Source organism: Equus caballus, chromosome 7 (genome assembly GCF_041296265.1).
Source record: "Equus caballus isolate H_3958 breed thoroughbred chromosome 7, TB-T2T, whole genome shotgun sequence".
Taxonomy (NCBI): domain Eukaryota; kingdom Metazoa; phylum Chordata; class Mammalia; order Perissodactyla; family Equidae; genus Equus; species Equus caballus.
In genome coordinates, this window is record NC_091690.1 from 6,459,742 (window position 1) to 6,484,076 (window position 24,335).

General features: G+C 42.0%; 1 protein-coding gene across 27 annotated transcripts in view; it reads left to right on the forward strand.

Moving 5' to 3' along the window:
- Positions 1-24,335, forward strand: part of AMOTL1 (angiomotin like 1) — a 155,577-nt gene that overhangs the window by 60,168 nt on the left and 71,074 nt on the right. For 10 of the 27 annotated variants that reach the window (XM_023644674.2, XM_023644676.2, XM_023644677.2 and 7 more), the window contains one exon: positions 21,580-21,729. The exons of 8 other annotated variants lie outside the window; for them this stretch is intronic. In XM_023644674.2, coding sequence (XP_023500442.1) covers positions 21,580-21,729 — 150 coding nt within the window. Of the gene's footprint in view, positions 1-5,317; positions 5,576-5,796; positions 5,872-5,985; positions 6,069-9,268; positions 9,627-9,720; positions 9,804-21,579; positions 21,730-24,335 lie in introns of those variants that run through there. 9 more of the 27 variants (XM_070272638.1, XM_070272645.1, XM_023644684.2 and 6 more) reach the window with 4 other exon arrangements.

The following is a 24,335-nucleotide window of genomic DNA, read 5'->3' on the forward strand; positions in this document are numbered from 1 at the left end:
GAGATAGTATTTTGGATTGTTTAGAAACAGATAGACATGGTTTGCTTTCTGGTCCTGCCTCCTGCTTGCTGTGTAACCTCAGGGAACTTGACCTGCGGAAGCCTCATGGATAAAATGGAGACAATAATAGTTCTTATCTCATGGAGATGTGTGAGGGTGAAATGAAATAATGCATATGTAGCACTTAGCACATTGCTGGGTCCATTGAAAACATTGAGTAAATGCCTGCTATTATTACTATTACTATTATTATTATTAAAATAGCAGAGAGACAAGTGGTTCTATAATATTCTGTGTATTCTCATATATCTCATTTCTCTGAGAAACTGGAATCCCAGTCTTACTCCTAGAAGCTTACTTTTTCACACGTGGGAACACTCTGTCATGTACCAAATAGTATTTTATTGAATGAGGTTTGAAGCTAGGATACTGTGTTCACAGTCTGGTACTGCCTATAAAGTATACCTTTTTCCCACCTATAAACCAAGATTTTCTGAGGAAAGAACTTTCCTCTCTGCCCCAGTCACAGGAGGTGACAGGAGGTGTGTCTGCTGCCATGAGTCAGTTCAGAGTTTACGGTGCTTATTACCCGGGGTGTGGTAAGCCAGGGCTGATGTCAACAGGACATGTCCCCAACTTCACAACCCGCAGCATCCTTTCCTTTCCCTTAGTGACCAAGCTTGTTTGTTTCCCAGAGGAACGGCTTGGGCCTTCAATGTACAATTCTCAAGCAGTGGTTCTCAAACAGGGGTGAGCATCAGAACCACCAAGAGGGCGTATTTAGACACAGACTGTGGGCCCTACCCCCAGAGTTTCTCTTTTAGGAAGTCTTGGACGGGGCCTGAGAATTTGCATTTCTATCAGATGTCCAAGTGATGCTGATGCTGCCGGTCCGGGGACCACACTTTGAAAACCACTGTTTTAGAGCGTAGTCCTCTTTAAACTGGGCAGAGACTGAGGTGCTTAACCCTTTGGAACTTAGTCTGTTTGTGTTTAATGATTGAAATTGAAATAGATTGATTTCTAAGGTTACTATTTGATGTACATAACTATATTCTCTTCTCTGATCACTCTTCTGTGTCTTCCCCCTTTGCAACCCCAGCTTTTCCTTCTCTCACTGTCTTTTGATCTCACATCCCTTGGAAGACATGCCAAGTTAGGATATATAGCTACCATATTTAAGCCATATTGCCTTGGCTAGTCACTTAACCTCTTTAAAATAAATGTGTTTACTAAATGCTTATGTCCTAAGGTTATTGTGAGGCTTAAATGAGATAGTGCACGTGAAACGGCTACATAAGAGGCAAGCATGGTGCACTATTAGTTTTTTATGATTTTATGGGTTCTCGATTTCCCTTTGAAACAGTATTCTTGGACTTGGGCATGGACTGCCTCTCCTGATGCTGAGTGTCACTGCTGCTGGGGAAACTTGGGAATGATTGCGTAGAAATCTGCGGGGATATCTTGGAGAATGTTCCTGCAGTGGATGGGCAGTTGGGCTAGGTCTCAGAGGACCTTCCAAACAGATGTTTTGGAGGCACATTGATATGTAGTTGTAGTAATGACCAAAGAAGAGCTCAGAGCTGGAAAACAGCTTGAGCAGATGCTGGAGCTTAAGAGACTCAGCTTCCTTGCAGTAGAGAAATATAATTCCACGACATTTTTTTTCCTGGTGTCTTGGGACAGATGTGATCTGGCCCGCATGTCTTTTTTTAAGTTCTAAGCCTACTCTGTCCACCTTACCACTAGTCACGTGTGGCTATTTAAAGTAATTAAAATTAAATAAAACTAAAAATTCAGGTCTACTGTCAATTCAAGTACTTAATAGTCATTTCCATCAACACAGCAAATTCTGCTGGCCAGTGCTGTTGTAGAGATACCAGCCCTGTTTGTCTGATGGCAAGATCAGTGGGTTTCATATGATGGGACATGGACATGTTTTTGAGTGAAATGTACCACTTCTCCCTTGAAAGTCTGATGTGGACCTGATTGAGAGAAAATATCAAAGGGTGACTACCCTGTCAGCTTGAACTTCATTTTGCCACTTCTACTTTGGGAGACTCATTTCATTTGGAAGATGGGTCAGCAAGGCATCTGAGTTATGCTGAGGGTGGAGCTTCCCAGGTTAGCAGGCTGTTATCAAGAGGTATCTGCTGTTTCTAGGAATATTTGAGGCTTTGGTTCAGTTTATGGCCTTCTGCCAGGGATCTCGTCCTTGGGAGAATCAAATAGGGATGCTAGGGTGGATTAACACTAAGAGGTCCTCTCCGGGAGAGGCTCTAAGGCCAGCCTGGACTCCTCCACCTTGGATCTGTTCCCCTGTTGAACCAGCCTTTGTCCATGAGAGGCAGGGGGCTGGCTCTCGTTCATCTCACCAGTTTGGGCTTGCTTGCATACCATTCCATGCTGCATCATCTGAACTGTTGCCTCCTTTGAACGTCTTCTGTAAAGTTCCTTAACTTACTCACACCACATCCAGTCAGTCACCAGGTCCTTGCAGTTGACCTCCAAAATGCTCGTTGCATACTTTCCCTTCCTTTGCATGTCTCTACAGCACAACTCTTTCAAGCACTCATTACCTGTCTCCTGGACTACTCTGATAGCCACATAACAGGTCTTCCCACTTCTGTTCTCTCGAGCCTCGTCTGATCTACTCTGTCCTTCTTCTTTTCCTCCTTCCTCCCTGCATTCCTCCACCCTTCTCAGAACAGGCGGAGCAAGACAAAGATGATAGATCTTGTCTTCCAGGCTCGCTTTGCTTCCCCTGTGTGAGGTGGGGCTTTGCACACGCCCTGTGGCCCTGTGCCAGGGAGGAAGGAGGCATCTCACATGCAGCTGCTGCTTCTCGGCTGTAAGGGCTGCTCTGGATGGTGTGACCCAGGAGTGTGACCCCCGAAAGCAGGTGTGGGGCAGGCCTTTCCCTTCCTGACGTGAACTGTACTCTGAGGGCCTCTGAGAACCGAGTGTCTTGTGAGTGAGCCCCTTTTATCTGGGAGATTCTGAGAAAGAAGAGAATATGAAATTCTCTGGGAGGGCCCCGTTTCCTGAGGGACTGGTCACTAAATATCACTGCAGTCAAGTTGATTGCGCATCCTGGTGATGTGGGAAGGGTTGAAAAGTCTAAGGGCAGGCAAGATTGCCAGTGTGGGATCTTTTTCGAGGAATGGGAGAAGAAAGAGGAGGAAAAACAGAAAAAGATACTAGGAAACATGCTTTTTCAGAATTATGGAAACCAGTGGACACAGTATGTAGGGCACAGTATTAAATTCACTGAAGAATACGTGTAACACCAACCTCGTTTCTGAAAAGAGAAATGGTCTCATGTTCCTTTATGTTCCTTTATCTAGAAGAATAAAAGAAAATATCTTCTGAAATCACAATGAGCTTAAATTAAGGCACCTGGGAAAGGAATGTAAACAGCGTCACAAAACTATTTACACAAACCTTGAAGATAATGGGGGTGTCAGATATTAAGCAGGAGGTTTGTTAAAGGATATAATTCTGTCAGACTTACCTTCCCACGTAGTGACTGGCTTGGGAAACAAAAAATGAGTGGCGGTGGTGTGAAAAGTGATAAATAAGTTTAGGTTAGCTAACTTTTAGATTTGATCCTGTAAAAGAGTCATCCAAAAAAATAAGAATATAAGGTCTAAAAAGGTCTACTTTGAGATATGGATTATCTTTGTCCTGAGTTTAGAGATCAAATGTTCTGAAATTCTGCAGTTTCTTACCTTCAGCTTTTTCCAAAATAACTTTCAGGAATTTGGAAGGAAAAGGCTTGAAATAAATACAAATATTTATATTTTAATGGCATTTATTAAGTGACTAAGCTCATTTTATTAGTTGAGGGGCATCAAATGGGTTAAATGTAATTACACTTGTTCATGAAGTGAACATATTTTGTAGTATTAAGTTTAGTAGTTTATTTAGGCAGCTATCACCAATACTCTGAATTTATTTGAAATATTTTCAGTTTCTCTTAAAGAAAGTACATGTTGAATGTTAGGGAGCAGGATATTTCTTATTTTTAGATAAAATGTAAATCAGGCAAAAATTTGGATACAGAAGCAATCACTGTTCGATAAGTATCTGTTGAGTGAGTAACTCTGGACTGTGCGAGTCCATACTGAGGTGGAGAATTTGGCGAGGATGCAATAAGAGGATGCACTTCCTCCATCTGACATTTGAGGGTGTGTCATGTGCCTGGAACTGGATTAAATGGGGCCTGTGTGTCCTTTGCTCCCGTGGAATTCTATTCTAAAAGGGACAAAATGAAGTAAGATGTTAGAAAACAGAAGGCAGATGATCTGGTTGATGCCACTCTGAGAGAAGAGAAGGCCAAGAAATAGTTTATAACTGCCTTTCAAGTATTCTGTCTTCACTGTGAACTGATTAAGAGGAAATGGGTTTAAATTATAGATAGCATGACTTCTAGAAGTATGGAGAAGTTCCCTGCCAGGGAGCTTGGGAGGATACGGAGGTCATAGATGCAACCATGGAATTATTGGAAGTGTAGGCGTGTCTCATTCTAGAAGTCTCTTTAAATTGAGGAGGTCTGACTTACTGTGGTCCTGTCTGACTGTGGGAGGTGGACTTAATGGGCTAATTGTGATGTGTTCATCTGTGAAGCTTAATGGTTAAGACTCCAGGGCTGGACACCTGGAACCCCTTCCCACCTGTGCCACTCACTGGCTTTATAATCTTGGGCAAATGAAGTAACCTCTCTGTTAGGTAGTTTCCTCATATGTTAAATAGAGGTAATAGGAACACCTACGTCAAAAGATCGTTGTAGGGATTACATGTATTATGGGAGTTAAAACATGTAAAGTGCTAAGAACAATATCTGACACGTTGACAGAGTTGGTGTGAGCTGTCCTCATTGTTCCAGTTCCTGTTGCTGTGTAGCAAGTTGCCTCAAATCCTAGTGGCTTCAAACAGCCATATTATTATGCTTCCAGATTCTGTGGGTCTGGACTTCAGGCAGGGCACAGTACAGGTGGCTTGTTTCTGCTCCACTGTGCCTGGGACTTCAGGTGGGAAGGAGGCTGGGGGTGACTGCATGGTTTGGGATTGGATCATCGGGAGTCTTGTTCATTCACGTGTCTGGCACCAGGGCTGGAATAACTTGAAGGCTAAGTCTAGATGGAGTGCCTACAAGTGGCCTTTCCATGCAGCTTGGCTTTCTAACAGCCTCGCGCTAGTCAGAATTCTTACGTGGTGGCTCAGGCCTCCAGATGTGAGTATTCCAGCCAACAAGATAGAAACTTCATCTCCTTTTATGATGTCATCCTGGAAGCTGCGTAGAGTCACTTCTGTCATTCTTTATTGGTCAATGGACTTAAAAGCCTGCCTAAATTTAAGTGTGTGTGTGAGGGTGAACTGGGTGAACCCACCTTTCTGTAGGTGTTTTGAAGAATTTGCAGCCAGGTTTTAAACAGCTACAGTCATTATTGTCATCATGTTATCATCATTAAGATAAAATTTAAAAAATTTAGCGCACACAGTAAATCCTCAGCATTTGGACCACCTAGAGAGTGCATTGTTCTGGACATGCGAATTTTCTGTATAGTTAAGGGTAAATATTTTTGATGGCAGTTTTATTGCAAGATTGATCCCCCTTGTCCCCACACCCTGACTCCTTCACCTCTTGCCTTATGTAACTTTTTCGTGATGGTTCTATATCATCATTATAAACATCAATTAATGTGATGCGTTGTTTGAATTGGAGGTGGGGAGAGAGAGGCATATACATAATATAAATATTTCCTGACAGTGACTCTCACTTTTTTGTATAAGCACCAGAGTCGTCTTCTAAAAGGATGCTTTTCTATCCATTGGGAAGATTGTGATTCTAAAAGACAGTAACTGAAGGTACGAACTGGTGATAGAATTAGTATAAAAATTCATTTGTATGCCCTATGAGCAAGTGGTTTGGGTGATAGACTTGAAAGCCCTATGTTGATAACATTTTTCCATTTCTTAAAGAGCGGACTGTGAGAACCCTGGGCACTGGGCAGGCAGCAGTTGATCAGCACCCACAGAATAGAGTCATCAGCACGGTAAAGCAGGTGATAGAATATTCTCTAGATTGAGTTCTGAAAAAGTCCTTTTTTTTTTAAAGTGTTGAAATTGGCAGACTTCTTTTCATTCACTGTTATCTAGTCGTCTGATGCCCGCAACTTCATTTGTAACCTTAAAGACTTGCATGGAAAGTATTACATTTACAGTTCAGTTGATTATTTTGCTCATTAAAAAACAGCAGCAGCCTTTCACATCAGCTCTTTTTCGCTAAGAATTGCTCTTAGAGCAGTCAGCCAAGGATCGCTCAGGGCCCTCATGTAGATCCAACAGCTGAGTTTTCTAAGTCTGTTAGGATGGGTGACTCAGTATTGTACTGATCTGTAAACGTTGTCCTATTCTAAAGCTCTTCTTTTGCTTTTTCTTTATTTCCTTTCTCTTTCTTTTTTCCTGCCCTCTTCCTTTTTAAGTAAAATCATAATTTAAAAATCATAATCCTCGGCTCGTGATACAGTGTCATTTTTGGTCTCTCTGGAGAAAATGACAGTCAGTCCGCGAACTGGACATGGATGGGAATGTGCAGGTTTTAGACCTAAAGAATTCCGTCTGTTGAAGAGCAGCGTGATGCTCTTGAGGAAATGCAGGAAGCTCAAGTGGCTGGAGTTGCGACTGACATGCATGGCAAGGGCCAGGCCAGATTCAGTAGGTTCTCCCAGATGAGGGAGGGGCGCCCTTGGAAAACCACCAGGTGGGGAGTGTCAGAGGGTTATATGAGAGATGTTCTATGGTGACAGCACAGATTGTGCCTGTATTCACCTTTCGATTTTCTCTTTGATTGGAGTGAGATGTACAGTCTGGAAAGAACAGTGGAAAATTAGCGCTAGTTATGCATCATTGTTTGCGAGGTCTGCCTTATTTAATCATGTAGACAAAAGGCCTGAAGAATCTGTGATCTGCTGTTCACTCTTTTACTTTAAGAAGTTAAAAAAAACAACCCTCGGACCCTTAATTTTGTTTATCAGCTGTTAGTCTCCACTAAACAAAACTTCAGGCTCATCGGTACAGTAGTGAAACTGATGCTCACATTGATGATCTCTGTGCTGATTCAGACCTGAGATTCAGCATCCGCAGAAATGGTACATTATGTTCTGCTCACATTGATTCAGACACTTTTTTTCAGAGAATTATTGTAAATCAGTTTTGAAATCTTAGACTTGGAGGAATTATTCAGCCATCTGTTACACTGGATATTAGAGAAATTGTTCTAATAGGTCTTCTAGTCAACTGATAAGCTGTACACCTTGAAGTGAGGTCAGCCATTTTTCTTTTATTTTTCATCTTATTGGCCAGGCCATTATAAGACTCACTGTTTGGAGGGTGAAAATAGGCTTTAAATTGCCACATCAGTTATGATCCTGAAGGACTAGGCTTTCTCCTGCTTTTGGTGGTAAAGGGTCAGTTTTTCCTCCATTGTGAGTGAAAGGGATGGGTTCACCACAGTAGATGCAGAGAAGAGATCTCCATCCTGTTATACCACAGATGGAATGAAAGAAGAGTTAGGGAACAAAGGCGCCAACAGGAGGAGATATTTTTTTTCTCATTTGTAATGCTTAGTAGAGAGGTCAAATGTGCCTCTCCCCCTGCTCCCAATAACTACCCTATTGTCCTGTCTGAAGATGACAGCTGTCATCTAGGCATCTGTCCTAGGCAGCTGAGGGGATTCAGGTTAGTCCTGGTACCTTCTCCAGGTCCACCTAGCCCTTGACCTGCTTGCCAAGGTGGCCAGACAAGTTAGGAGCTTTGAAAAGCCTTTGGGTAAAACCATGTATTCTTTTATTTTGGTTTTTGATAGTAGGGCCACAGCATTAAGCTTATTTTCAGAGAAATTGTGCATTTTAAGACTTTCTTCATTCCAAATTCTTAGAAAATTGAAAATGTGATTTTAGTCCAATGTGTCAGTCAGCTGAACAGTCTGACCTAAAAAACTCTCAAAGCCTTCATCTCTGATCAGCTTGAGCATCTTGCTACTGTTTTGAAAAAGCCCACTGATTTGATCCTTTCTTGAAAGTGAATGTTGCAGCGATGGTTCTTGTTCCCTTTCCCCATTCTCATAAAAAGAAGCTGGAATTTATTGGTCACTTATTATGTGCTGGACACTGTGTATCGCCCTTTCTGCTGTCTCATTGCATCTTCATAATGCTGCTGCATAGCAGGTCTTATTATCTCCCCATTTTACTGATAAGGTAATGGATACCAACAAGTTTACTCGTGTGCTCAAGTTCACACAGCTGGATTCTTACACTGCTTTAGAAGGAGATTTGCCAAAGCAAAGCAAAAAGCATGGCACAGCCTTTCTTTCTATTGAGCACATATTTCCCCCTCTATCTTTTTTATTCTTTAAATCTTTCTAATACTCCAGGCTTTTGGCTTGACAGCATCATTCTCTTTTCTTGTCAGTCATCATGTCTTCACATCCTACCTTTTGTCCAAGGATTGCCTGACTTCCTGCCGGGCAAGTTATTACAGTTTCTTTTTTCCCCACCTTCTAAAAGTAGTCTCATGGAGCCTTTGTGCTAGTGAAATATCATTGTTGATTTGTATTCCCATTGATAAAAATTGCTCAAGGGCAGGAAGATGCATTCAGGGGCAAGTGTTTTCTAGAGAGGCTGCTGTCTCTCTGCAGATGCATTTTCCTTAGTTGACTGGGTCCGTTCATCTGACAAATAGAATTCAAGCAGCGCTTTACCTCGGAGGGCTTCTGTGTGTCTTCTTCAAGTTTCATCAGTTTCCCGGGACTCTGGGCATCTTCCTGGCCCTGCGCAGGGAGGCAACCCATTCTTAGTTATAACTGGTTTGCAGCCATTTTCATCTTAAAGTTCTCCTTAAGTTTTACATCTTTTGGATCTTTCCACATGAAAGAGGCTATCTAATGGAGAGCAGTGTTTCTTGAAGTGTGGTCTAGAACCCTGGGGTTTCTGAGACCTAAAAGCTATCTTCATAGTAATACTAAAACATATGCACCTTTTTCACTCTCTTGACATTTGTACTGATGGTGCAGGAGCAATGCTGGGTAAAACTGCTGATGCCTTAGCCTGAGTCAAGGCAGTTGCACCCAGCTGTACTAGTGGTCGCTCAGTCCATTCCTCAACGGCCACACTATAAAAAGGCCGTTTCACTTAAGAATGTTCTTGTTGAAGCAGTACAGATGATTAATTTTATTAAATCTCAAACCTCAAGTACATCTTTTCAGTGTCTTGTGTGATGAAATGGGAAGTGTGCAGAAAGTGCTTCTGTTGTAAACTGAGGAAGAGCACTTGTGTGACCGAGTCGCGAGCTTAACCAGCGGCCTTCTTTGTGGAGCACCATTTTCCCTTGAAAGAACAACTGACGATCTGTGGTTGTTCTGAGTTGGGCATTTGGTAGATGCTTTCTCAAAAATGAATAAAGGAAGCTGGTCACTTCAAGAAAAACAATGGACGGTATTTGTTGCCAATAATAAAACTCAAGCTTTCAAGTGAAGATTAGAATTTTTGAAAACTTGCATTTGCTACTGTGAGCTTGACAGCTTCCCAATGTATAGAAGACTTTTCTGATGATTCCGATCCATGGTATGTTAACAAATGTGATTTTGATGATATTACATACTAGAAATGTTTCCGTGTATGGAAGATTTGCATAATTCAGAGAACCATTTTTTTCCAGATGACTAATGTGTGATGTTACAAAATCCTGCACTGGTAAAGAAAGCTCCCTTCGATGTGAAAGATGGACCAGTAGATTTTAAGGTAATAGAATACAGAGGTGTGTCCATGAAAAGGTCACTGACACGGTTTTATATTTCACATTGCAACTACCCTTAAGAAATTGCCACTTGTTGAGTTTTGGTATAGTTTCAAAGAGGAATAGTCACAATGATCTGAAATGGCTATTAAAATACTCCTCCTTTTTCCACCTACATAGTTGAATGAGGCCAGATTTTCTTCATCTACTTCAACTAAAAATCAGATAGCAGTAGATTGACAGCAGAAATAGACATGAGAATCCAGCTGTCTTCTATTAAGCCAGACATTTGCAAAATTATAAAACAATACTCTTCTCACTGCTTTTTGTTTTAGAATTGTTATTTTTCATAAAAATATTTTGTGTAACTTATAATGGGTTTATTTTTATTTTAAAATGAATTAACATATTTTGATGTTTCTCACTTTTAATTTCTAGTACAGTAAATATTGATAGATTTGGGCCACATAAACAACAGCTCAGTGGGTCCTTAGTAATTTTTAAGAGTGTAAAGGGTCCTAAAAACAAAAAGTTCGAGCACTCGTGGTATAATGGGAAAGACCATAGACTCTAGAGCCTAGAGTCCTGGTTTTGCCCTTTGCTAATTGTGCGACTTTAGGTTGAGTTATTCTCATGCCTTAGTTTCCTCATCTGAGACATGGGGGTAATTGTCACAGGGTTGTTACGAGGGTTAAATGAGTTAATGTGAATTACTCAGAACACTGCCCATCACAGAGAAAATTCTCAGCAGTGTTTCGTTACTTCCATTTACCCCTTTCCAAGGCCCGTAGTTGATTTTCCTCCAGAAAATCTTATTTTGCAGCGTGTTTTCCTCTATCTTCCTCTGGGCATCATGGCTGGTTATAAATTAGGGGTTCTTACACTGGGACTTGTAGTGAACTCCAGGAAATGGTACATGAAGTTGGTGTGTGTGTGCATTCTTCGAGACCTAAGGAGAAGCTTTGTAGCTCTTGACAGATTCTTTAAAGGAGTGTCCATGATCCAAAACAAGCAGTCACAGAGGGAAAAGAGGTTAGTGTAGCCCCTAAGCACAGTTCTAGATCCAGTGTGTGTGCTCTGAGGTGGACGTGGACGCTGGCATCCCTGCTTGCCACTCCCTGCTGCCTTGAGCCTGTCTGTGTCACTGCGTTTCTCACTGTTGGGCAGTTGTCTGCTGTATACATCTGTCTTCCTCACTAGCCGTTCAGATGTGGGTCCCCATGCCAGGCACTATCTCACCCATGGCAGATGCTCAATGTCATACGTCTTTGTGAAATGAATGAATGAACGGACGAATGAATTATGAGTAATTCTGCGTTTTCTGCTGATCAAATTCACAGGCCCATGAGCCTTTGTAACTCATAGGAGTTATAAGGAACCCAAATACTATCACAAATATCTAGATGTTTTAAAATATCGTTTAAATTGTGGAAGCATTGTGGAATGCTTTGGAATAGTCAAAATTGAGTTGGCATTTCAACCTTAGAGCTATGAGCTGTGTGACCCAGAGCATGTCATTCCTGTTTTTGTTTAGGTAAAAAGGAAATAGTGACACCTCCTTCTCAGAGATGTGAGATTACCTGAGAGAATGCTGGTACCATGTCATGCTCAGTAATGTTACTTTCTCTGCCTTCCTTCCCTGTGATTAGCTAGCTGCTTGTCTTCTGTGACTGTGGTGGAGTTGGCTGTGTGATTTTTGAGTTTCAGATTTAGCAAGCATTGATCATATAATGCGGCAGGCAGTTTCCCAGGCTTTTTCTCATCATGTTGAATTAGATGTATTTTTTGGTATAATCGCTTTGTTATTGTATCTGTGTACCAGTATTTTAGATGTAACTGAAATACCCATATTCCCTTACCAGTAATTCAGGTTACCAATTATGAAATATGGCGCACTCAAACTATTGACTTCAAATCTGAATTTATTGAAAAGTAACAGATAATACAAAGGCTTCTTCACTTTACTAAAGGAGTCAACGCAGGTTGGTTGATTTTTTTTGTTTTTAGAAAAAAATTCTCTCCTTTATTTATTCATCAGTATTTGGATTTATCAAATTCAATACATTTTGGCTTAAAATGTGATCAATATACAAAATTTCAGTTTACCACAACTTTTCAGGAGTCCGTGTGTTGTGTAAGTGCTTCTAGGGCAGAGAAGTACAAGCTTTCCAAACCTGACTGCATTCAAGTCAGCTGTGAAGTGCGGCCAAAAAAATTCGTCTCTGGTCCACACTTGTGGAGATCCCGATGGTACAGGTCTGACATAGCAGCTTGGAAGTGACATTTTTTAACATGTTCCACGAGTGACTCTGACACATCACGGGTATGGGATTCATTGTTAAAGTGGAGGCTCCGTCATGAAAATAACATGAGACAAATGGACAGCCCAGGAAGGGTGGCTTCATCTTTCGTCTTGGTGTGCTGGTAATTGGCTAGCAGTGTGCTATTATTGCTCTAAGCTTTTATAAGAAATCACGTAAATAAAGTAGTTCTGGATCCTTTTCTGCTTCATCTCTGCAGAGAAGGAAACTTTCCCAGTTAATGAGTACCTTTCCTCATCATCCACAAGCAAGGGCATTTCATTAAAACTCCCCTAATATTAATGTAAGAAATGAGGCAGGAAAAGACGACCTAGAATCGTGTGCATTATTGAAGGCTGTTTGGAAGGCAGAAAAGCACAGTAAAAAGAGCTTTGCTGTTGGAGGGGCTGTGCTGCTGGCTAGTTTTGTGACTCTGGGCATTGCTTAAGCACTGTGAGCATAATATCCCTGTCTACGAAATGGGCATAGGGTGGTCATCATTCAATATGATAATTTTTATATCATCCCTGCACTTAATAGGCCCTCAATAAACGGTAGCTGTTGTTGTTTATACTCTTATTACTAAAGGGATGTTTAGTTTCTTGGGAAATATTTGTTGCTTTAAATTATGAAGCTCATTCGTGTGCTGATAGTGACTTATGAGGTGAATGAGTGTGATAAGAAGAAATGTACTTGCCTCTTGACGGCCCCAGTCCCTGTGAGATGCTGCTGCCTGACAGGCATCTCCGTGTCACCCAGGGTCTGGATAGCCGGAGGAATCAGGTGACAGGCCGGAAGTGTCTGAACTGCTCCTCTCTCTCCTTAGTGTGGAGAAGAGAGGCAGCTTTGAGGAACGTAATTATGCATTCGTGTTGTTGTTTTATGTCTTGGGGTTTATTTTAAGGCTTTTCATCCTGTTTGTTTTCCTTTGTTGAAGAAATATTAAGTACTTACTGTCTGTGTAGAGTGATAGAAACCTGTTTAAGCAATGGTACTTACATGCTAGTAATAATTTTTCTTTCTCGCTGGAAACATAACGTGTGCCAGGGCCACCCAAAAGAAGACCTTTGTGGTCCTGAGAGTGATTAAAGGTCATTTAAATTTCAGTTATTTAATTAAATATAAGGCTGTATATTAAAACCTATCTAAGTAAATAAGTTCTAGAGATCTACTATGCAGTATAGTGCCTGTCACTAACAATACTGTATTGTATACTTATTTGCTAAGAGGATAGATCTTATGTTAAATGTTCTTACCACACACAAAAATATTAATAAAGAGTTGGGAGGAAATCCTAGGAGGTGATGGATATGTCTATGGCCTTGATGATGGTGATGGTTTCATGAGTGTATAATTCTCCCCAAACTCTCCGAGTTGTATACATTAAATATGTACACCTTTTTACATGTCAATCATACCTTAATAAAGTACTTTTTAAAAAAAAAACGTATCTAAGGGAAAAATCTCCGGAATCCAGGTACTTCTAGTGTTAGATAAGTTAAATACCAAATATATCAACATGACCTATGAATTATGATATATTGCTGTATTGAGTCAAGATATTTAAGTAATCTTTGGATTTCATGTTAAGTTCCAGATTTTAAAAATGACTTCCTCTGTGTAGATGAAGTCCTTTTATTACGGTTACTCTCATTTTGTACTTGCCATTACTCTGTGTGGCAGGAAGGACTGGAATGATTTCTCTTTTTTTTATGGTGAGTGAGTGGATACCCTCAGAGGTCTCCCGATTCTGCTCCTGCTCCCAGACCTGTGAAGGAAGCACGAGCCAAGGGCTGCCTTTCGGGCACAGTCCCAGGGCTCAGCGCCTGCCTCCAGGGATGGAGTGAGATGAAAGAGCGCCTTTCTCTAAATGTGACTTTGTATTCAAACTACAAAATTCTTGTGATGTTGTTACTTCTAACATCATGTTCAAAGGCCCTGCAGGAGTTGGAGCACAGCACACTTGTAATTACCCTGCTTTAGCACTAGATGGCTTTCTCTCTCTCTCTCTCTCTCTCTCTCTCTCTCTCTTTTCTTTTCTAGTACTTTTTACCAAACCTTGGTCTCCTGACTAATTTGAAAGAGATAGACTCACCTTTGAGCTAAGCTCTGTAGAATTAAGAATATGTTTATAACTGGTTATTTAAAAATATATCTTAATTCCATAAATATATATTTCTTGAGCGCTCATTATGTGCTAGAAACTGCTGAGTACTGTGAACATATGCAGATGATTCATTGGTTCAATAGATGATTGTTGAGACTTACTATGATCTTATTTCTGCTAGAAACTGGAGACACAAAGATGAATAAGACATGGTCCCTGCTGTTAATCAACTTATGAGTTAATGGGAGAGGAAAAAACCTAAATACATAGGCAGCTTAATGTATGGTGACATAAATATGCATGGGATGTCATGGGGGCCCGGATGAATGGCATATAAAAAATTGGGGGAGGAGGGGTGGATCACTTCCTGGAGGAAGTGGCACAAGAGAAGAGCTTCAAAAGATGTGCAGGGTGCCAGCCTGGTGGTGTAGTGGTTAAGTTTGCTCTGCTTTGGTGGGCTGGGGTTTGCCGGTTTGGATCCCGGGCGTGGACCTACACACTGCTCATCAAGCTGTGCTGTGGTGGCATCCCACATACAAAATAGAGGAAGATTGACACAGATATTAGCTCAGAAACAATTTTCCTTAAGCAAAAAGAGGAAGATTGGCAACAGATGTTAGCTCAGGGCCAATCTTCCTCACCAAAAAAAAAGCAAAGAAAGAAAAAGAAAGATGTTCATATAACCAGTATATGTATTTTAGCATTTATTTAATATGTGCCAAAGTAAGAGTTTCCTTGTCTCAAAAGGGGAGAAAGTTGCTCCAGAAGGAAGAAACTTTGGGGGAACTGCAAACATTTGTCTAGGGTTTGTGCAAAGGATATTTGGGGCAATAGACACGAGATACTGTAATTCAAGGCGGATTGTGCTAAGTCATATAGTATGTAAGATACAAACAATGCTATTTTCTTAGAATGGGGGTCAGAACAATTAATTTTTTAAAAAAATGTACATCTCTATATATCTATCAGAAGTACTTGATTGTAAGCAGCACAAAGTAACTTTGACGAACTAAAGCAAAAGAGGAATTTATCGCAAGTATATTGGGCAGCTCACACATTAATAGGAAGGCTCAGAAAGTGGGCAGGAGCCTGGGTGAAGAGACGTGGGGAACCCAGCCGGGGGTTTGCTACTTGTCTTGTGAGGATGGGGCCATCATGGACACCGCTGCTGTGCCTGGACTCCTGATGACAGCATTACCACAGATAATTTATCAACACCCTTTGTCTTTGTGTCATTTCCTCAAGAGTCAAAGTCCTTGGTTGGACCATTCTGTTGACTGAGCCTGGGTTGTCTTAACTGCTTGAACAGGGAGGGGACCTTTTGGCTTCTGTAGAGGGAGGTAGAACGTGGCCCCAAGGCTTACTCGGTGAGGTCAGGGTTCCCTAACGCTTACAGTATTTAACTAGAGGTGATGGACTATCAGGAATATGGTAGGTGATAGTTGGAAGTTGAACCACCTAATTTCTAAATTTTTTTCCAGTTCTGGAGTGTTATGAAGGTAGTGTACTAATGCTTTTAATAAGCTCCCTAGTGGATTCTGGGTCTGTAGATAGCTTCATCCTTCTCCTTACCCATACCCAAGCTACACTGAGCTCTCCATTCCTTAAAGACACGAAACACTTTCATGACTCAGTCCCTATGCCCCTCCTTTATACCATGTTGGCCTGATCTTTCCTCATTAGCACCCTCTGCTCACCCTGCAGCAGATTAACATCCTCCTCATTTTTTTCTAGTTCAGCTCACATGTCTCTTTCTCCTTGTCATTTCAGCTCTGTATCACCTTCCTCCATCAACAGGTAGTAATGAATTACTCCTGGGCCTCCAAAGCTTTGTGTCTCGTTAATAGGGCGCTTACTCTGTGATGAAATTTGGGTAGTTGGGTGCATGTTGGTTTCCAGAACCAAATCATAACATCCTAAGGCCAAGGACAGTCTTACTCATTTCTTTGTATTTATAGCTCCTAGCTCAGTGTCCTGTTGAACTCAGTTGTTACTTGAAAGGTTAAGCGTACATTCTGCATTTGGGTTCACACTGAGAATATCTCAGATATTCTAAATAAGCATTACAGAGTTAAACTTCACACAACTTTAAGGTTATTCATCATTAATTCCACTTTGAGAGAGTCTAAATTAAATAGATATTGGTGTATTTATTTCACTTGTTTTCTATAATAGATGGATTGGTCCAGGGATTAGAATTTAAGTTTGCTGCCCAGGAAGACCATACCATGTAGGGGTTGGGAACCTTGGAAACTGCCCCCCCAACCCCGACGCCTTCCCCTTCCCCATCTCCATCTCGGGTTTCAAATGCTGGTTTCTTGGGGAAACAGGGTGAGAAAGCATATTCCAGTGCCAGCTTTCAGTTTGGTGGTGGAGATTCCTGTTTCCTTTCTAAAGATGTGTGTTGCATGCAGGTGTTCATAGAGGAGGGTGCCGTGATCTACCTGTCTTTACTTCACTCAGATCTTGGGTTCCCAGAATGTGAATTGGCTAACCCACATGAGCTGGCTTGGTTTCACGTGAGGGCTTGTGAACAGACTAGCCCTTATTTTTCAGGTACTGGTCATGGGTTCTCTGGGCCCCTTCTAAACCTTGTTTCTAGGGCATCTCCCTGAGCAGTATTCCACTCCCCGGAAAAACCTCCGGTTCTGCCAGAATCAGAAGGCTTGGTTGCTTCCATTTAACTTTGAGGCCTCTGGCACACTCAGCAGATTCCTGAGCTATTTGAAAGGGAAGGTAGAAGCCACAGAATTGTTTGTTGCTGTGGCTAAAGTCTCTGTTATAAAGTTATAGGAGGTTATTCTAATCTAGACAGCGTGATTGTTTTTAAATGCATTAAGAGGTTTTGGATTACATGTAGCTGGCGGAACGTTTTGCACTTTGGCGAAATAACCCCTGGGAGTTGCTTTGTAGCTGGTGGAGGCTTTGAGGAATGGGTCTCTGGCCTGCAGACCTCAAAGCGCTGCTGTCAGCTGCAGGTGGCGGAACTGAAAGGGGCAACGAATCATCGGGAACTCTCAGAGACTGGCTTTGGAGGGATCTTTCAGCTTTTTTAAAAAACTTCCTTGGTAGTGAGACCATCCCAGAGGATAATGCCCTGTTCTCCATCAGTTAGCAAGTAGTGAGAGAGTGTATACCTCATCTACTGGTTGCAGAAAGTTGCCAGTACACACGTGGTACCTGTCTTCAGGCTCCCTCCCCCCAACCCAGGGCAGTGCGCCAGCTTCTATGGAATGACTGCTGCAGAACGCCTGCATGCTGAGTTGTGTGCGTCAGATCATAACTGCTGTGGCAGAGAGGGAAGGAAGGCTGGTGTAGGGGGGAGGTGTTCTAGAGGAGGTCAGCTTTCTGGAGTGAACTCTAAAGGACATGCGGAGAAGAGTGTGAAGCTAGAAGCTGACATTCCCAGCCAGGACTTGGAAAATGAGGGTGACAGGTTCACGGGATGCTGGGATGCTGAGGGGACCAATGACATTGTTGGCAGCTAAAGGAGGGGCCTGATTGTAGATGGCCTTGAAAACCAAACAAAATTTGAACTTGAAGCTATAGCCAAAACAGTTCTGTGCAAGGGAGTGGCATGCTGGAAGTAGATTTTAAGGACAGGTGATTTCCCGGCTGTGTGAGTGTTGGGTGATAGTGGGGTGGCACTTTGAATGTCCTCCAGTGTTTACACCTTAAGGAGATTTCTGAGCCTGTTGTGTTGGCCTGTTTACAGATTCAGGATCTGATCTTGGGGAAGTAACGAGCTATGGTGGAGGTGAAGCAGATGAGCAGGTCATTGGGGTTCTTGTGCCTCTTGTCACCCCCAGAAAACTCACTTCAGTTTACCTTAACTCATTTTTCCTTCAACAGTGCCGCCCTTTGTTATTGCTACTGTTTGGAATAAGGAAAAAGAAGTCTTGTTCAGAGTCAAATTACCTGAAGGCCTTTGGACAGTTACAAAGAAAGTAACAGCATAAAACCATAATGGGAAGGAAGTTTTCAGTGCTTTAGAAGCAAGCCAAAAGCAGTCACTCCCGTAGAGAGAGAAGCAAAGAAAATTGACAAGGGACATGCAGATTTTGTAAAGAAAAAGGAACTGTTCTTGGTGAAATGGATCATAGTCAATATAAGGCAGAAATATTGAACCCTCAATATTGAAACCCAAATATTGAACCCTGTGTCTGCTGGACAGACAGATCTCTAGCTTTCCTTCAGGGCCAGGCTGTAGGAGCTGCACTTGCCCCTCCCCAGAGGGAGACCCCGCAGAGGGCTGACCTTAGCTTGTTTTCCGTTGCTTTTGCCACTTTCCCCATGTACACTAAAGCTATGTGAGAGAGAATCCTTAGACAGGGTACTGGTTTGAAAGAAGTAGGTGACTGCACGTTGCTAAATCAAGAGGACCTTATTTGGAAATAGTCTTTATGAAGTCCCTAGAGGCAATTGCATGTCCGTATTATACTAGTGAGCCAGCAGAATCCTTGATTGGCACTGGACCTGCCCTGTTACTTAGTCCCTGGGCCAGGCCTTGCAGGGGCTTCCTGGGTAGGAGTGGTATCCAGGAGTCCCCCGTGCTTTCTCACAACTCTTGCTCCTGAGAATGGAGAATTGCTAACCAAGAAACAGCATTCCCCCTCCTGTCGTATGTGTACTTCCAGTTTCTCATTTCAGATATCCTTGACCCTGTGGGTTAGATCATGTACCCTGCATTGTGCATAAGAAAATAGACTCAATTTGTGCTGTAGGCATTCCTAGTGAAGATTCTGGGCCAGAAGAGGAAGGGAAGGATTATGGACATGTGGGATTAAGGACGAGGCTTCTTTTACGTTTTTGCCATGTGGCCATCTGATGCAGACCTTGTTATACACGTTACTGTCATTCTACCTTATCTTACAAGTGAGGAAGCTAGAAGTACAAACGCTTCCTTTAGGGTGCGTCCGTGCTGGTATAGCTCAGTTTGTTGTCTTTCGGTTTAGCGGAGTGGATGATACCCTGGCCTGTCTGTCTGCAGGGTCCGTTCTGGTCATTTGCTTGGCTCTTTCTTCAGCTCTGAGTGGGGGCAGCAGTGGGAATGTAACTTGATGAATGTGTGTGCAAAAAAAGATGTCTGAATGACTTTTGATATGTAGTTGGGCATCCTCTCTGGATGGGCAAATGCATGGGTTTGTGTATGTGTGTGTGTGTGTGTGTGTGTGTGTATGTGTGTGTGAAGTGCATTAGTTCTTTCATAACGTCGAGGCCTGTAGAAAAAATGGTGAAAGGTGACATATCTTTGGTGTCCTCTGTGCTCGGGCCCCCTTCAAGGACTGCTCTTTGTATGGTGTTCTGTGGCCTGGAGCCCTTGAACCTACTCTCACATGGCAGGCTACTGGATAAGGTGTGGAAAAGCAATTTCTGCCAGTGTTGTGGTGCTGGGAATGGCTTAGTGCAGGGGTTAATGAGCTCCATATTGAAAGCATGTATCTATACAACCTCCCCCAACTCCTCTCCTTTATATGCATGTGCATATACCTATATATATATATAGATCCTTAGTTAGGCCTCAGTTTTATTAGCAGTTTGCTCTCTATTATCACTTAAAATTCTTAGTCATGTGACTGGCTGGTATCACCCAAAGTTGTAATATGCTGGCACATGCCCTTCCTGACCCCGCTCTACTGTAAGAAAACACCACACTTTTCTTTTCTTGCAGTCCATGTGTCCTCAGTTCTTCTCTTACTCTGATTTGTGGAGAGTGGGACTGAGGGCGCAGAAAGCTGTTTTTGTATTTTTTGGTTTTTTGCCTGTGTGCCCTGTTCTCCCTCTGGCTTTGGGCTTCTCCCTTGGGCCGCACAGTGGAATCACCTGAGGGCCTTTATGAAGTACAGATGCCTGGGCGCTGTCCCTGGAGATTCTGATTGACCAGGTCTGGGATTTTAAAAGTTCCCCGGGTGGTATGTTCTTCAATTTTCCACCACCATTTTCCACCTGCCTGAAGTAGAAGCCAGGTCCGAATTTGCCTTTGGATCTCGGCCATCTCTGGTTCCTAATTTTAGCCCTAGACTTTTAGATTTACAGATGTAGAGGATGAGGCCCAGAAGGGGACTGAGTTTCTTTCCAGGGTAGTCCTTGCAGGTTGGCCAAAGAGAGATCATTACAGATACTTGTCATAGGTTTGGAACTGTAATTTTAGACTGATCTTGATATAATGTTATTCATACTCAGTTTATATTTATTTTAAGATGAATGTCACAACTACGTTATTTAAGTTTATAAGATAAATATTCTAGTTGTCAAAATCTTTTTTCTCTCTAGTCCAGATGTGCTATGATACATGTGAGCACACGTACAAATATTATTTCATGTGTTGAGATAGAGAAACTCAGAGAGGAGTACATTCCCATCTTATAGCCCCTCAAAATAATTCCTACTCGCTTTGGCCTTGTGGGACATGGGTAGATAACAAACCTAGTAAGAAATTTCAAATTACCACTTTGAAGTGATTGCTGAAAAATGTTATTTTTCTTCTAATGGAATTATCTTTTAGGCAAGGATTTTAATTTAAAAAAAATAACATGACTTTTTCCCCAGAGAAAACTAAGCTACTTTTGCCAAAAAGAGCCGTAAACTTGGTACCCACATGGAGAAATCAGGGCAGAGAGGGAGGCTAGCCCACACCCATCCTGCTGACTGTTCCCACGATGTGTGTGTGTGGTATCAGCGTTGTTGTAGTGGTATCTCGTGTTCAGTGACTGTAGGATTGAATACAGTGTCACGTTTAATTGGAACAGGAAGCACACTCTGGTTTGTGTGTGAAGCAGATAAACTGGAGCTGAAAGGCCAGTGGTTGGCAGAGGTCCAGAACCCATGACCCCAGCTCCACGCTGCCACATGAGGCTCCAGGAACCTTTGAGTGGGCCTCCTGGGCTGGGACGTGCTCTTGCTAACACTTGGTCTGGCAAAATAACCGCCCCTCTCTGTATCTTTTATGTATTCCAAGAGTCAGCTGCTCGTCCCATCTTAATTTTCCTTTTCTGGCCCCCCCCCCACCTCTCTCCTTTCTGCCCCCCAGCTTGCCCATTCCCAACTTTGTGACTTGTCCAGTTTTCCTCAGAGGATTTGATTTTTGTTGGCAGTGCTGCTGCCACCCTTGGAACTGGGCTGTGTGAAAGTGTCTGTGCCTGTACTCAGCGTGGCTTGAAGATTGTTATTTTGACCTCCTGGGTCATTTTGGTGGGTGGCTAGACTTGTGATAATTCTGAATAGTAACTTTGGAATTTTATGAATCAAAAAGACAGAGCTCCCATCACAAGTTGAAATGTGGGCGAATGCCTCATGGGCTCTCATGAGTCACGCAGGAAGGAGAGAGTGGAGGATGTTACTGGTGCTAACATACACTTTACTTTTTTCCCCCAGGTCCCTCTCCTGTTTGTTACAGTCCCAGTAGTCCCGTCCCAATTCTAGAAGACCCCAACTACTTTTTCCCAGACTTTCAGCTCTATTCTGGGAGGCATGAAGCATCTGCTTTGACGGTGGAGGCAAACGGTAGCATTAGGGAAAAAGTTGGTAAGTTCTTTCGCTGGCACTCGTCTTGGAAACTTAAAATGATCTTATGTTTCTCATTTTTAGCTCTTTTGCGTGATTTTTTTCTCTATCCTCATTTTAAAAATCAGCATATTGAATTATTGGTTGTCTTTTTATTGGTAGGTGCCTTATTTTTAATTTTGTGCTATGGTGTTAATAGACTATTTTACTATAATATATAACTCAACAGAGGGTCCCTAAGTATGTAGGAACTTCAGAATTATACCATTTATTCCCTGCTTGTTCTTCAATTCCTGAACACTTCTTTCTCAGAATCTTTCATTTCTTTTTTCCTTCTCTGCTTTCATTTTTTATCTTTTTGTAATGAATTCAGAAGTTCAGAAAAAATTCAAAGCTATAGTAGGGAGGGAACTGCTTCTTTTGTAAAAACTTCCTGCCTATTTTTGAGGGCTTTTGAGATTGGTAAAACTATGAGGGAATCTTTAAAACCACCTCCGGGAGAGGTCTCAGGGTTCTTGACAGATATGCTTATGAAAAGGGAATTCAGTACTTTTCATGCTCAATGAGACACCCCCCATTCCTTTTATTATTCATTTAAAAAATCATTTTCCTTTGGAAATATATATTTTTTTAATTTTTATTTAAGTTTTACTCAAAAATGTTGATTTTTATTTGAATTTGCTTGTTCTAGTAAGCCTTTCAGATGGGTTACCCTGAGGTCAGGACTGTCCTCTTGACTCTCCTACCCCAGCACCTGTCAGGATGCTTGAATAGAATAGGTTGGCAGTATTCGTGGAGTGAATGATGGCCCCGTTCAACCTACACTGATCTCTCTTTCCTTGAGTTGTTCATCGCTTGTTCCAGTTATTTGGCAATCTTGTGTGGACTTTCAATGACCTGCTTTTATTGTTTAAAATTTTTTATTATTGAACTTTGGGTTTATATCTCAGTTTTAGTATACATTCTGTGAAGGTAAGGAATAATTTGAATTTATTCCACGTGCAGTCCTACGAGGCAGATATGAAGTCTGTCCATTTCACAGAAGAGGGAGGTTCGGAGAAGCCAAGTAATTTGCTGGCGGTCACAGAGCTGTGATTTTGGGAGTAGACAGGGAAAGTGATATGATCAGAGTTGAGCTTCAGGAACCAGTTGGGAAAGTTCTTTAATTTACTCGACAATTATTTCCTGAATGTCTTCGTGTATCAGGGTAGTGTTCTAGGCACTGGAGATACAGCATGCGGATGTAACAGGTAAAACTCTCTGCCTTCTGGTGCTTGAAATCTAGTAGAGGAGGACAGATAATGAATACACAGTGGATTGAAAGAAGAGGCCGGAGGCAAGAGATATGTTAGGAGGCTGTTCAGGAGATCTAAGCAACTAGTTAGGGAAGCCAGACCCGGGGAGTGGCTGAGGGTGTGGAAGCTAGGGTTGCAGTCTTTACTTTTGCAAGGACACTAAAAGTGTCATCTACTGTCACCTTTTCTCTTAATTTAATACTGAAAAGAGTAAGAGGGATGTAATCCTTGACAGCCCTTGCCAAAAACGGGCAGGCAACCTAATGATGTGTGTCTTTGTATATACACATGTACATGTGTGAGTATATGTGTATGTGTATATCTTGTAAGCATATCACACCACCTTTATTTTTTCTCGTTTCACTGTGGACTGAGGAAAACTAGCTTGGCAGTTGATTAATGTAGGGAGCAAAGGAGACAAGAGGGTCCAAAGTGATTCTGAACTTTCTATCTGGATGACTCATATGATGCAAATGCCATTTATAGAAAAAAAGGGCAGGCTTGGGGAAGGAAGACAGTTTGGGGGAAAATGATGTGTTCTGGGTATATATAAAAACAGAGAGCCATCATTGCATGGAATTGTAGAACTGAAGGCTGCTTAGAGATGATCTAGTTCAGCTCCTTCAATTTCTAGGTGAGGATATTGAGCTAAAAGAGAGAAATGATTTGTTCAAGGTTATGCCAGTAGTAAGTGGCAGAATTTTTACTATGATAATGCTATATAATATCTTCAATACACTATTTACTAGTACTATTGTGAAATGGGGTAAGTTTTATATTTCAGGATCTCATGTAGGTACTCTTTTACTGGTTAAATGTTTGATCCCCCATTACATGCAGTCACTGGGTTGTGTGCTAGCGAGACCCAGACGAGAGGGCATGATCCTTGCCTTTTAGAGGTTAGAGTCTCATGTAAATAAATACTTGCCATCTATTGTGGTAACTGCTCTAATGGAAATATATACGCACAGTGAAGTCGAGGACATAGGAAAAAAGGAGGGCTCAGGCCTGCTGGGCTGCAGCAGGAAAGGTTTTACTCAGAGGTAGCTTTGGAGCTATCACTTGAAGCATGTCTAGGAATTTCCCAAGAGGACCTGGTGAGATGCAGCTTTCTAGGCAGAGGGATGAATGCGAGCAAAGGCCTAGAGGCCGGAGAGAGCAGCGTGTCTGGGAACTATATATTCTTAGGTATTGCTGGAGCTTAGAATCCAAGGGGTTGCCATTAAGGACCAGGTTGGGGTGGCATGAAATGTTGCTGGCTAGGTAAAGCAGTACCTGCTATTCTGTGTGATAAAATGTCAGTTTCATCCTATAATTAATTGTTCAGGAATT